This window comes from Lonchura striata, chromosome 6 (assembly GCF_046129695.1).
Source record: "Lonchura striata isolate bLonStr1 chromosome 6, bLonStr1.mat, whole genome shotgun sequence".
Classification (NCBI taxonomy): domain Eukaryota; kingdom Metazoa; phylum Chordata; class Aves; order Passeriformes; family Estrildidae; genus Lonchura; species Lonchura striata.
This window is the reverse complement of record NC_134608.1, coordinates 62,577,826-62,592,563: the sequence shown is the minus strand read 5'-3', so window position 1 is coordinate 62,592,563 and position 14,738 is coordinate 62,577,826. Positions and strand designations below refer to the sequence as shown.

Sequence of the window (14,738 nt, the reverse complement as noted above, 5' to 3'; positions counted from 1 at the left end):
CTCCCTTCAGGTATTTTAAATATCTACTCAGAAACCTACAAGCAAAACCAGTTATTTTCCAATAACCAAACATTTCCCTTTACGCAACTTTAGCAATAGAGGAAGTATAGATTGCAAAATTCAACATTACATAAACAAATGCCAAAACCTATTCAATTCCTCTAAAGTGGCAATAATGCAAAGTTATAGTTATCCTGGGCTTTTTGGTGTATACATGAGCAGCCTATGTCTTCCAACCATGTCAGAGAGGAATTGGCCCCTTGATGCTAAATTAAGCGTTTCTGGAAAAAGCAGGACTGCTAGTGCCTGCTTAACACACACTCACAGTAAAAAGCTGCAATTGTTGCTGAGCAACCAGAGCTGTGCTATTGCTGTGTCCCCAGCTTACCATCTCTCCCTGCACATTCAGAGGGGAGGGGGTTGGACACAGCACCCTGTAGCTGCTGCTATTAAACCTCTTTCTGCTTCTGTGGCACATAATTGTTATTTTTCACGAAGTATCATTCTTGATGTATTTGGAGTACGACACATTGTCTGATCTAGGTTAAGTGACAGAGGTCTTTCTTATCTGTAAATCTTCCAATTATTAATTGTAATGATGAAATATTCCTTCATTACCAGTCACAGTTCCTTGGAAATTCTCCTTCTGTCTGTTTAGCAGTTTGAAATATTATCTGGTTACTGAAAACTGAAACCAGTAAGGACCCATGGCATTCTTTTAACCAGTCACAGCCTGATCGTGACTAAAAAAATCCTTCTTTCCCTTTTAAACATATGATGTTACATTTTATCCAAATATATTTGGCAAATATATTGGTTTATTGCTCATTCATCCCTGTATTCCAAACAAAACAGCATCATTCTGTTTTCTTTCGATTAGAAAGGCATGCTAGACAATTCATTAACTCTACACATAGTTCTCATGCTACTGCATCAATTCCTCTCTCCATTGCTGTGTAATCTTTAATTTCTGGTAGTATCCTACTGGTGATGAAAACAAAAGAGAGCTTCTTCCATCTTCCAGCAGGTTAGCCATCAGCCTTTGCTAAGCTTACTTCAGCCATCTTACACTACAGTAACAGCCTGTTTCATGCAATTTGCTGCTTGCTGCAACATTCCGAATCAGTATTCAGTAGTTTCTGCCAGCAGCAAGCAAGTGGATCCTTTTGAATCTGATTAAATATGGCCAATCATTGCTTAAAAAATTGCAAGCCCAGAAGTCAGAAAATTTCTCTTCATTGGGCATTGAAGAAGCAGTTCCATCCTTTCATCCACTTTTTCTTTCCAGTTCCCACACCTTAACCATCTCTCCTTGCAACTTTGCATGCATTCTCAGAAAAATACACATCATGTAGCTTCCAGCTGCTGTTCATTTTGATATATGCTGCTGAGTGCAGGATTTTTCTTAGTAACGACTTGCAAGATTATGACTGCTCCAGCGTGTGTACGTGAATTCAGTGACCTGTAACAACCTGCCTTTGGCAGAAGCTGAAAGCATGGCCTCTTCTATATATTGTTTCAGTAAAGAAACTCTAATAAAATTGAAGAATTGTCTTCCATCAGGACAATCCCAAAATCATGGCATATAGAATTAGGCTGAAGTTGTATCTTTTATTGGCAAGGAAAGCATTTTATTTCTTTCAGTAAAGTTATTGCCAAACAGTTGTCACAGTCTTAAACCTTTTCACATATTTTCACTGACAAATCAAATGTTTTTCCCTGTTTGCACTTCTGGTATTGAGCAATTATTAGTGCCCTAATTTTTTTTCCCTGCAAAACTGCCAATAACCGGGAGATGTCTGTTAGGTACTTCCCATTATTATTTTAAAAATCCAATATCTATCCAGTGGGGAGGCAGTGGAAAGGGGATTTGCTTTTCCACAAGGGCTCCTGCACCTGGACATCCCAAGACTTAAGGCAGAATTTAAAAGGTTAACAATAATAATGGTTTGTTTATTAAAAACTCCTATTAGGGCAAGTTACACTACACAAAAGTACTTAGTGGTTGAAGTGTAGAATAAGTTCTCTTATCTCTGTCTTCCGCCATTCCCTGCAAAACATAGGCTGCATTCTGACACTTTTGGTTATTGAAAAGGTACATCATCAAGCCACATTCTATAAAAGAGAAAATAAAGCAAGATACAGATTGCTTACTTATAAAGATTTCATTCCCACGCTGCACAAAAGAAGGTTTCTAGCACATGAAGGTGTAAAATGATAAATGTAATCAACTATACATTAAAAAAAAATCTATATACATCATCTCATAGGCACAAATTTAAAGGAAAAAAGTAGGAGTCAAATACTCAACTGAATAAAACATTAAAATTCAAATGCATGTTAATAAGTGAGTGTGGCTTTGTTTTTATCCCTAGCTTCACATATCAAATACCTAATTAATTACATTTTAATTACCTCTTATAAACCAAATAATATCTTTTTTTCTGAAAGTTTAACATACTTTAGATTATATTAACACAGCATTTGCTGGAAAATTTTAAGTTTTGGTAGGACAGCCTTCCTGGTAAAAAAGTTACTCTTGTAAGAGATAAGCACAACTACTTTTTAAGTATTGAATTGTACAGAAATAGCAGCTCAAATGCATCTGGAACATGTCCCGGTAACTATTGCAAAATTTAAGAATAAGAGGTACTTGTATTGCTTTAGCATACATTTAGCATTATGGGAATCTATATGGAATCCAACCATCCCTAGCATCTATGAACTACACACCCCCACCAGGAAAAGGCAATCAAGTTAGCTCCCATCAATAGTAAAAGGCCATACTTGAAACTTCTCTGCTTGTAGATACATCAAGGACTCAGCCAAAACAAAGGGAAAACAAACAGTTTATAAGAAACAGTTTTATTAACTGTGTTAATCCTTAAAATAATGTTGATGTATGTTGCCACTCAACAAAGCTAGTAATAAAGTAACTACCAGAGTGGAGCTGAAAGGAACAGACTTCCAGTGTGATGTGGGAAACCGGAATTTGCACGATTCCTCTTTTTACTGGCGGACTACAGAACACCCTATGGCGCCGGCACTCGCGAAAGCACATGCGTTACTGCTTTCGTACGTGAAGCCTTGCCACGAGACGAGTAATTGCCATTGGAGACACCTGCCCCCTTCAAGAGACATCAACGCGTAGTTTGTTTATGAGCAGTAAAAGCTTGAATTTCATCACAGATAAAAACGCCTCCGAGGAGGAGACAAAACTACGCCTGGTTATCTGCAGTTCTGAGCGCAGCCCTCAGCAGAACAGGGGAGAAGCGGTGCCCGCCGCTCCTCACGGGGCGCAGCAGCTCCATAGCTCCCTTTCCCGCGCAGGCTGCGGGACTTTCCGCACCCCGCGAGCCGCCTGCCCCGGGGCTCCCTCCCTCCCTCGCTCGCTCTCCCTGCGCGCTGTTCCCGCAGCCCGGGCGGCCCCCCGCGCCCCGCACCTGCAGCGAGTCCGCGCCGCGCTCCGCCGGCTCGGGGGGCTGTGCCCGGGGCCCCGGGCGGGCGGCAGCCGGGACCTGCGGCTGCCCCGCCGCCGCCTCCATCGCCCGGCGCGCTTGCCTTGGCGAGGAGCTCCCGCCGCGGCCCCCCGACGTCAGGTGGGCGCGTTTTGAACTTCCCCGCCCAGCCCAAGTCAGCCCCGCTTCCCATGGAAACGGGCTGCCGGCGGCTGGGAGATCCGCGCACAGCGGGACCGCCGCCAGAGCCTGCAGCGACGCAGAAATCCCCGCTCCCAGCGACCGCCCCCCAGCGGGAACCGCCGGCAAAAACACCCTCCGGCTGCCAGGGTGTCACACCTTATTACCGCCCTAAAAGCCGAAAACTTGTGTCGGGTCCAGCTTAATACTACAGACACAGCGAGATGATCTCACCTTTAACATCTCCCAGATGTTTGCATTTCTGCAGCCCTCTCACCTGGCATGTATGAGGGAGGCAGGAGAGGTAAAAGCTCCAAATGCCGCTATTTTAACTGCTTGACAAAAGAGCAATGAAATTTAATACAGCTGGATGCTACAGGTGCACATCTTTCTACTAATTGGATAACGCAGTGAGGGTTGCCCTTTTAAATGACCAGAGGAACTCGTCCTTATCAGGTTTCCGCACTCTTCACTGCCAGAAGGTAGCAGTGAAAATAAAGAGCTTGCTGACACTCTGTTAGACATGCTGATGGTTCATGCATAAATCAAATTCTAAGGGTATTCATAGATTAATCTATCCCCAAGAAAATCTCTTCCTCCTTCTGACAAAAGATAGATACAAGCCAGGGTGGTAATTGCACTATAGGCAGTGGTTACAATGCATCACAAAAGTACTGAAAGATGACTAAGATAAAATATACATGAAGGACAGATTAAATATGTACAACCTGACACTGAGGCATCAGCAGCTTTTGTTCACCCACAACCTATGGCAACCCATCCTCAGGAATGTGAAAATTAAATATTAGGAGTAAAACACAGATAATTCAGGAGCAGAAAACCTGAAATTCTTTACAGAATAGTGTAAGAAACCCAATGCCCAGACTTGAGACAGGTATTTCACTTTGCAATGTGTTTCTCTTCTGTTTCTTTTGATGTAATTTGAACTCTGGATAAGCGAGTCTCCTGCTCATCTTTTATGGAAGCATACATACACAACGCTGCAAAAAACCTGCAGAAACCCCATGTCTCAGCCCAAGAATTCCTCATCATCCCTTAACAGGATTTTCCACCTATTCTTTAAACTCTCTGGAAGGCAAACATATACAAACTTCCCAAGGGGCATGGTCCAGTTCTCATTTGCCCATTTCTTTTTTTTTTTTACTAATATCAATTATTACTTTAAACTGCACTTTTTTCCTCATCTATCCTTCAGAGACTAGGCAGAAAAAGTGACTCTTAGATTAATAGTTTTAATGTGTTTGTTGTGGATTAACTCTGGTAGACAGCTAAAGCCCACACAGCCGCTTGCTCACTGCCCCCCTGTGGGAAATGTTTTCTTGGTCAGTTTTTCTCTCCTTGAAATAATTGATTCAGATAAAAGCTATTCATTTCATCATTCCCTTGGAATTCATAGGTTCTGTTCTTTATCATTGTTCAGTTTGTTGGTATTGTTGCCAAAATTTGACATGCAAAACTGGACATAAAAATCTTCCAGTGGCCTTAGAAGTCACAGAGCAGAAAAGGAAGTTTTCTACTAATGGTTCCAACTGAATTTTCGAAAATTTTCCACGGTTTAAACACCCTCAAGATAATTCTATTTACCATATGCTTTAGTGGAATTTCCTGTTATTCAGTTTATGTTCAACCTGTCAATCTGGTTAAGCACAACTTCCCCTTCTTAAATCCATGTTGAAACATGAAAAAAGCCACAAAATTTTTAGATTTTCAGAACTGATAGGCATGCCATGAGGTAAACCTTTCCAGAAATGCAATCCTTGCTTACATTTGGTGTAAGACTCAAAAAATACCTTCTCCAAATCTCAACAATATAAATCAAAAGTCCTAGTACCCAACTCAAACATTCCCCAAATAAAAAAAAAAGTACACCTCACATGCTGAGCTGTAGTTCTTCCTGCGCAATTGTAAAAAAATATAAAAAAATAAAATGAGAAACCTACTGCTACTCTAGCACAACAGGTACTTAAATTGAAAAAAATAAGCAAAACTCCAAGAAAAAAATTCACCAAAAAAAAAAAAGCAGCTGCAGTAACCCATAACCAAACTGCCATATATAATAATGATAACGATATTTTCAATCCCCTTAAAAGAACCTTCAACATATATACCCTGAGAAAAAAAAATCACCAAACTTCAAAGAGCCCTACCTCTAGCCAGGTAGAGGCTAAGAAAAACCATATTTTTTAGACTGTGTAAATTCATTAGCCTAACACATCAAACCCACAAAAATATAAAACTTTAGTCAACACTAGTACACAGTACACATTAATCCCATCAAAATATAAAAAAGCAAAACCTATTTCTATTACTAATATAAAAAAAGAAATCACAAGACTTTACTTCAGTAAAAACTAAAATCAGCCTAACTAAAAATAAGTAAAAAAAGCAGTCCATTATAACGGGTCCAAATACCCCATCTATTTTAAACATAAACTTCCTCCAAAGTAGGTATTTCAAAAACCCAAAAAGACTCAAGTAGACATTTAAAATAACAGCTATAAAAACAAAAAAACATCAAACAATTAAACAGCTTACCTAAACTATCCAAAAACCCATCTACAATAAAATTCTTAAAAATAAAAAAAACAAGTACCAATTGCCACCTCAACAGTACACCACCAGCAGTACCAAACAAATCAAAATACCCTAATCCCCATCCACAAAATAATCCGTAAATTAAAAAGCCAAAATATAGTCAGCAAAACCCACTCATCCTTCAACAGCCCCATCTAACCTGTGCATAAATCTAAAAAAAAAAAAAAAAAAAAAAAAATTAACAGTGAACTACCATGCATTAAATAAAGTAACTCCACCACTAAGCACTGCTGTGCCAGACATGCTAGAACTCCAGTACAAGTTGGAGTCCAAAGCAACAAAATAATACACCACTATTAATATTAGCAATACATTTTTCTCCATTCCTCTAGCAACAGAATACAGGCCTCAATTTACTTTCACCTAAAAAAAGTGTGCAATACATCTAAAACAGACTGCTTCAGGGGTGAAAACACAGCCCCACCACCTGCAATAGACTAATGCAAACTGCATTAAAAAAAAGTAAAGCTCCAGAACATCTACAATATATTAATAATATCATTGTGTGTGGGAAAATAGCAACAAAAGTATTAAAAAAAATCATCCAAATTCTCCTAAAAGCCAGTTTTACCATCAAGAAAAGCAAAATCAAAAAACCTGCTCAAAAAATCCAGTTCTTAAAAATAAAATAACAAAATAGCATCAAATTACTACAAATATCATCAACAAAATCACAGTGATATCTCCACCAACCAACCAAAAAAACCCACAAACTTTCCTAAACACCATAAGTTTAAAAAAAATACACATTCCCAAGTATAGCCAGATTATAAACCCTCTTTACCTAATTACTCAGAAGAGCACTTTCCACTAAGACCCTGAACAGCAGCAAGCCTTTACCCAAAACAAAAAATCGCCCATGCAGTAACCCTTAGCCCAGTCAAGACAAGACCAAATGTAAAAAACTACTCTACAACCAAAAGCCATAGTTTATCCTAAAGCCTTTAGCAAAAAGTGCCTAATAAAACTCAAAGCCAACCACTCAAATTTTAAAGTCAGAACTATAAAGGCTCCAAAGCCAACTACACTCCAACAAAACAAAAGAAAAAAAAAATTTAACAGCCTATTAAAAAGTCCAAACCTCCTCAAAAATAATCAATACAAAAGCACAACTCCTCCTGGCACCCCAACTACCAGTGCTGGGGTGGATGTTCAAAGCAAAAGTTCCCTCTACCCACCATGCCACCAATACCACATAGAGCAAATAGATTGCCCTTATCACACAGCACACCCAAATTAAAAAATTAAATTGCCTTGGGATTTTGGAGATAATTACAAACTAGCCTAAAAGTAAAAATCTTACTAATAAAAAACACCCAAAAAAAACCCCACACATACTTAAAAAATACCACCATATAACCAACTGCCAGCAAAAAAAAAAAAAAAAATTACGCTCTTTTCACTAATAGTTCTTACAGCATTATAAAAATAAAACAAAAATCAAAAACAGACATATAAAATCCCACACAACAAATTACAAAAGCTATTAAAAAAAAAAAAAAATCAAGTCAACTCACTAAACTCAAAGACATTCAACTAGCCCTAAACATTACTAAAAAAGAGAAGTGGCCAAAACTCTACCTCTACACTAATTCATAAATAGTAGCCAATAGTCTATATTAGTAACTAAAAAAATTTTAAAAACCCCTAATTAACAACATTTAAAAACCAATTTAAGCTACTAATAAGTAAAAAAACATTACTACCAAAGTAAGAAAGCTACCTACAAATTTCACCAAAGTAAAATTTTCCATATAAATGCCCATGTCCCCAAGAGCAGAGCCAATAAAGAGCACCAAAACAACCAGCAAATAAATCAAGCTACAAAAATAAGAGTATCAAAAATAAATTAACAACACAAAAAAAATTGTTCTTAACACAATAAACCCATAATACCTCAAGCCATCAAAATAAAAATACCACTTTTAAATAAACACAAAGCCAAAAAGTCAAGTTAACCATAAACAGTATTTCTCAAGTAACCCATAACTATAAAACATATACTGTCATAAAACAAGCCAAGCAAGTAAAGCCCCTGTAATATAGTAAGCAGTAGTCCAAATACAGCTATGGCGAGGCCTGACAGATGAATTACATCACGCTGCCCCAGACACACCAAAGCCATCACTACGTACTCACAATAATAAAAAGCCACCACAAAATAGTTAAAAACCTATCCCACGCCTCATGCTACGGCCTGTAACACCATGCTAAGCCTTAAAAAGCAAATCCTTTAAAAACATAATACCCCTAAAAAAATTAAATCAAATAATAAAACTCATTTCAAAAACAACCTTAATCAACACCTGGGCTAAGGAACATAATATTAAATAAGTATACCATATTCCCTACCATGCACCAGTTGCAAAAAAAATAAAAGAAATACAATAGACTGTTAAAAACCACCTTAAATACATTAAGCAAAAAAATCTTTTGAAAATTAAAAAGAGAATCTAGAAAAACCCACCAAGTTAATTAACACCCAAAACTCTACCAGTCAATTGGGCCCTGCCCAATCTCAACTTTTACATATAATAAATAAAAACAAAATCCCAGTAGTACATGTCAAAAGTTTGTTAGAAAAACAATAGAAATCAAGTCTACCTCAAGTGCAAGCAAACCCATTCGTAAAATTGTCTTTACTCAAAAACAAAATTATACGCAATAAATAATGCAAAAAAATTAAAAAACCACAATATATACCTCAAAAAATCTAATTATTAAGTAAAAACTATATATAAATATCACTATTTACTAAATATTATTACCATTATCTATATATAGCTATATATTAAATATATAATATATATATATTTATAGAGTTAAATATATATTAATTTTTATAGTAAGCTAACAATATAGAAATAAAAGATAAAATGTCCTAAATTAACTATATAATGCCTTTATCCCCAATCGTCTGCCCTGTTTATATTAAATAATAAGTTCTACACCTTTAAAACTTATCCCAAAAGTAAAAAAAAAAAAAGAAAAGGGCAGAATTTATTTTCAAATACTGCACTCCCTCCTCGACATTCCTACTCCTAAATAGTATTATCTACAAACAAACAAACAGCAAGACAGAATTCTCCTTTACTTTTTCTAGTTAGTTTTAGCTAGCTGAGGCAAAAAAGTTCCCTAAACTATAGTTTTTTCCCTTTCTTTAAACCTACTCTAAACTGAACACAGAAGAGCAACAACAGCTCGCCCCTGTAGCCCAGTGGGCTGGGCCTGGGCCATAGGGTTTCCAGCATCAAAAAAAAGTTAAAAACTATATAAGCCAAAGTACAGCCCAGAAATTTTTTTCTAAATTTATCTCTCTCTTAAAATAACGAAAAATGTTACTATTTAATATTGTTTAAGTTTGTTTGTTTAATAAACAAGTTTTTACCACTTTTCTCCAAAAAAATATCTTCCCCAAACTAGTTCAAGACAAGAGCTAATTAAATCTGCTTTCCTAAAAACACCCTTTTAAAAGTTCTTTCCCCAAATTTACCCTACACCAAAACAACTACATAAAATCAATAGCAGTTAGAAAGCAATGTCTGGTAGTTTTACAAAGTTTGGGATCTTGATAAATAAAGGAGATACCAGTATAGATAGCAGAGTGAAATGAAGAATCACAGGTATTCTCTTTTGTCACTTCTCTTTTCTGTGGCTCGTAAATGCTCCACAAAGATGAATGATGACACTCAGAAAGGTCTGAGAACCACATGCTGATAAATGCTAATTATTATCTGTTTCTATTTCAAACAAACTCAGGAATCAGAACAGATATACATGAACACTCAATTATGTCTGGTTACATCCAGGAAAATCAGAAGTCCTTTTGCAGTTGTTTGTCAGTTTACCAGCCACTACTGCCCTATATATATAATTTGCACAATTATGTATAATGAATACATGCACACATACATAAGCATATATATGCATATATACATATACATCTTGCTGAACATTAAGATTGCTCTTTAAGAATGACCTAACACCCTTAGATTCCATATCTTTGGGGAAAAATAGAGGTCTAAATGCTCACTACTGTTGTGTTCATTTCACCATGCAGAATTATGTGAAAATGAGAAAGTTGACCAAGAACAGACAAGGTATTCCACACAAGACAATTAAATCCATAACGGCAAGATGAAGACTACAGGAGACCTCATAGGCAGCAGAATGCCAATACACACTATTTACTGAACACACCTGAAGTAGAAATAAGCAGTCATGCCCAAACAGCAAAGAAAAATAAAGAAGGTGTCCTTCCAAAAGCTAAAGACATATGCAAATGAAAAAAAAAAAAAAACCCAAAAAAAACCAAAGAAACCAAAGTATCATAAACACTGGTATATACGCTGTTGTCACTATTATGAGTCTGAGACCTAACTACTGAGAATCAAAAATTGCTCAATATGCTTTTTTCAATCTATCAGGAAGGAAAAAAATTGTCATTTGAGTCTGAAAATGACAAGAGTATAAACTGAACTCTCAGGGAGGTAGAAGTCACTGGAGAGAAGCTGAACAATTTATATCCTTTGTCCACTGTGGAAGATGGGTGTGATGACCATGAAGAGATGCCAGGTGCCCGCCAAGGCTGCTCTAGCTCAGCCCTCACCTGGACAGGGGAGAAAAAATATAACAAAAGGCTCACGAGATAAGGATAGGGGGAGATCACTCACCCATCACCATCATGGGCAAAAACTCCTCCCTGTCCTTCTGCACTGATCTTGATATCTGCAGAGTTTTTTCTCTCACATATTTTTGCTCCTCTCTGTGGCTGCACTTGTGCAGGGTTTGTGGTTTCCCCTTCCTAAATAAATGACTCCATAGGCATTACCACTATCACTGATGAGCTCAGTCTTGGCCAGTGCTGGGTCCATCTTGAAGTTGCTTGGCATTGACTCCATCAGACACAGGGGAAGTTTCTGGCAAATTGTCACGGAAGCAACCATTCCAGCCCTCCCCTTCTACCAAAACCTGGCCACTGAAACCCAACATGGATAAATCAGGAAAATTATCCTTCCGGGGTCCTTTTGGGGTGTTCAGGGAACTTGGCAGAGACTGCCTCTAAAACTGAAATAGGTGGGAGGGGTTATGGCACAAAAGACAGGTGAATGCAGATGAATCTCCAGAATTTGAAGGATTTACCCATGAATTCTAAGAAAACTCAGGGATGAAAGATCTACTAAAAGCAGCATGTCACATGTCTCTTCACTATTCCTCTGTACGTGAAAATCAGGTGTCAAATGTGATAGCGTTAAGAAAGGTTCAAGGGTATCCAGCAACTTAAAACTGAAATCTGTTTCCAGGAGAACAACTAGACATTGTAAGAGAGAGAAATAGTATCTACCTGAATAAATATGATCTTAACAGTGAGTGCTAATAAAGCTCTCAGAGTTCTTCTAAAGGGGTCAGAGATCTATAAATGAGGAGCATCTGAATGATACAGTCAACTCAGGTTTTTGAAAGCTATCTGACAGAACATTTTAATTAAGGCATTTTAGGAAAATCAAGCAACACAGAACTGTCACTGGTATAAGCAGGAAGATGATGAAAAAGATGAGCACATAAGATAGATCATCACTGCATGGAAGAAAATGGTCTGTTCTTGTACAGGTAGAATTCCATACTATTCTGTATATTCTTAAATGTCCCAAAGAAGGCAGATAATCAGCAAGGTGACAAGGCTTTGCTGGCTATAGGAGGTTATGCAAGGCAGTTCGGATGAGGAAGATTGCATAGCCTACAGAAAGATGAACAGTAGAGTGGTACATTTGGGGAAGAATAATCCTATCTTCACATCTTGGGTCATTTCTAAGCTGAGCCAAAGAAGTCTTCAGGAACAAAACCTTTGCATTATGATAGACAGTTCCATGAAAATATCACTTAGCAGTAGTAATTCCAGGGGGAAAAAAAAAAAGTTAGGAATTATTAAGAAGTAAATAGAGAACAGACCAGAAAGGTTTGTTTTGTTCAAGTCCATACGGTATTGTAAAAATCCAGGCTTCTGGTCCATTTCTCTAGGACAGGATATTCCAGAACTGAAATTATTTGGAGATGACCAAGGATGGTCAGACATATATTATGATTGCCATTACAACACACAAGGAAACCATCCATTGAATATCCAAGAATCATATTTGGAAAAACACATGACAGAGTGGGAAGGTAAGAAGGGGTTTGCAGAACTGAGAAGTCTGGAGAAAAGTAGAGTGAGATTGACTTTTCCCTGGCTCTTCTAATACAAGCCTTGAAGGAAGCCTATTGGAAGATAGTAGGATCTTCATTCAAAACAAACCAGAGGAACTAGTTCTTCAGACAGCCTATGTGGACATGTGGTGGTACTCCTTAAATGACTTTTTGGGTCAAGCAATTTGTAAAGAGGCAAGGAGAGACTGGAAAAAACTTTGGAAGAGATGCTGTAGAGTCCACTAAATAGAGAAATCCCATAATCTGACTTGAAAATGATTGAAGGCTGGGACTCTTTACACTCTTCTGTTTTTTCCTGAGTGTCCACTCCCATGGATACTGTGGGAGATGGAGCACGGTGCTAAATGGACCTGTGGTCTTAACCAGTAAGTTCATCTATAACCTCACTGTGCACTAAAGTCAGAATTTAAAAAAATGAAGTTGGTAACAGCTTAAATATATTTATGGCTTTCAAGCTCCCCAAGAAAATGTAATGTTATGAGAATTTAGGACCAGAAGGAACTTTAAGAACCTCATCCACCACTTTGTTCCATGGCAAAATGTCTTGGTTTGACAAGACAGGAGTCTGTGAAGGAGGGCAAAAGCCTCCTGTGCAATGGAGAAGGTAAACCCCCTCCCTCTGAATTACCAGGATTTTTAAATTAAAAGGCTCTCAGGCAAAGATATGGGAATGGGAGTAACAATTCTTTACTAGGAGAAAACTAGATAACAATTTAAAAAGGCAAATGCAATTGGTACAAACAAAACTAGTGATAAAGTCCACAACCTGACACCCTGAGGAGTCGGGGTGTTGGTAGCAGTCCAGTTGAAATGACAGCTGCTCCTCTTGCAGTGGCTGATGAATTGCAGCTGTAGTGGTGATCTTTAGAAGGGTATAGTTTTCCTCTGAAGATCTGGTGGCAGTTGGGCCGGTCTTCCTCTGCGCCGGGGCCGCCTCCAAGCTCCCCCCACCGATGCCTCACCGTGCTCCGGCTGTTTCTCTGGGAATCCCGCCAAAGAGCGAGAGCTGCTCTGTCCCCCAAAAGGTACCCCCTTATACAATAAAAAGAGTGCTTGGCTTCCCCCTCTGGGTGGAGCATCTCACAATGGGATGGTGTTACGCTACCAGCCCTGCAGTGAGTCAGTCAATGGCCCATTAACAAACGATTACCTTTTAGGAGCAAACCATTGTTCTTGGAAGAGATAACAAACCTGCCCAACCTCCAACAGATGGCAAATAGAATACAAGCTTATCTTACAAACCAGGAAATTATCCACCCCTTATTCTATTTTCATCTGCACACCATGAAATCTTACACCCAGTTCTCACTTAAGACCAAGTTTTCCCTGTGGTACACAGTGGGTCTCCCCATCTTTCTGCATTACCCACCAAGTGTAACCAGGTCCTTGAGCAAAGACAATCCCACAAATGGGTTGGTCTTTGCCTGAGGTGGGATTAATCCAAACAGTTTTCCATAAAATGCCTTTCATATGTACTACAGGGACCTTATCTCCATCTACTGTGTGTAAGAGTTCTGACTGGGCAGGGCCAGCTCGATTGACAGACCCTTGGGTGTTGACCATCCAGGTTGCTTTTGCCAGGTTAATTTCCCAGTTTCTAAATGTTCCCCCACCAAGTGCCTTTAGGGTAGTCTTAAGGAGTCCGTTGCACCGTTCAACTTTGCCGGCAGCTGGAGCATGATAGGGAATATGATATATTCATTCGATACCATGTTCTCTGGCCCAGGTGTTGATAAGGCTGTTCTTGAAATGGGTGCCGTTGTCAGACTCAATTCTCTCAGGGGTGCCGTGTCTCCACAGGACTTGCTTTTCCAAGCCTAAGATGGTGTTCCGGGCAGTAGCATGAGGTACAGGGAAAGTCTCCAGCCATCCAGTGGTGGCTTCCACCATGGTCAGCACGTAGCGTTTGCCTTGGCGTGTCTGGGGCAGTGTGATACAGTCAATCTGCCAGGCCTCCCCATACTTGTACTTGGACCACCGCCCACCATACCATAGGGGCTTCACTCTCTTGGCCTGTTTGATGGCAGCACACGTCTCACAGTCATGGATAACCTGGGAAACACTGTCCATGGTTAGATCCACCCCTCGGTCTCGTGCCCACTTGTAGGTGGCATCTCTGCCCTGATGACCTGAGGCATCATGAGCCCATCGAGCCAGGAACAACTCCCCCTTATGGTGCCAATCTAAGTCTATCTTTGACACCTCTATTTTTGCTGCCTGATCTACCTGCTCTTTGTTTCGGTGCTCCTCATTAGCCCGACTTTTGGGGACATGGGCATC

The 14,738-nt window shown here is 39.0% G+C and overlaps 1 protein-coding gene across 1 annotated transcript in view; it reads right to left on the bottom strand.

Annotated features, from left to right (window-relative positions):
• Window positions 1-3,566, bottom strand: part of LOC110481007 (dynein axonemal heavy chain 5) — a 141,753-nt gene extending 138,187 nt beyond the window's left edge. Inside the window, exon 1 of the mRNA XM_077784406.1 lies at window positions 3,444-3,566. Coding sequence (XP_077640532.1) covers window positions 3,444-3,545 — 102 coding nt within the window. The 5' untranslated portion in view covers window positions 3,546-3,566. The remainder of the gene's footprint in view (window positions 1-3,443) is intronic.
• Window positions 3,567-14,738: the final 11,172 nt, after the last annotated feature.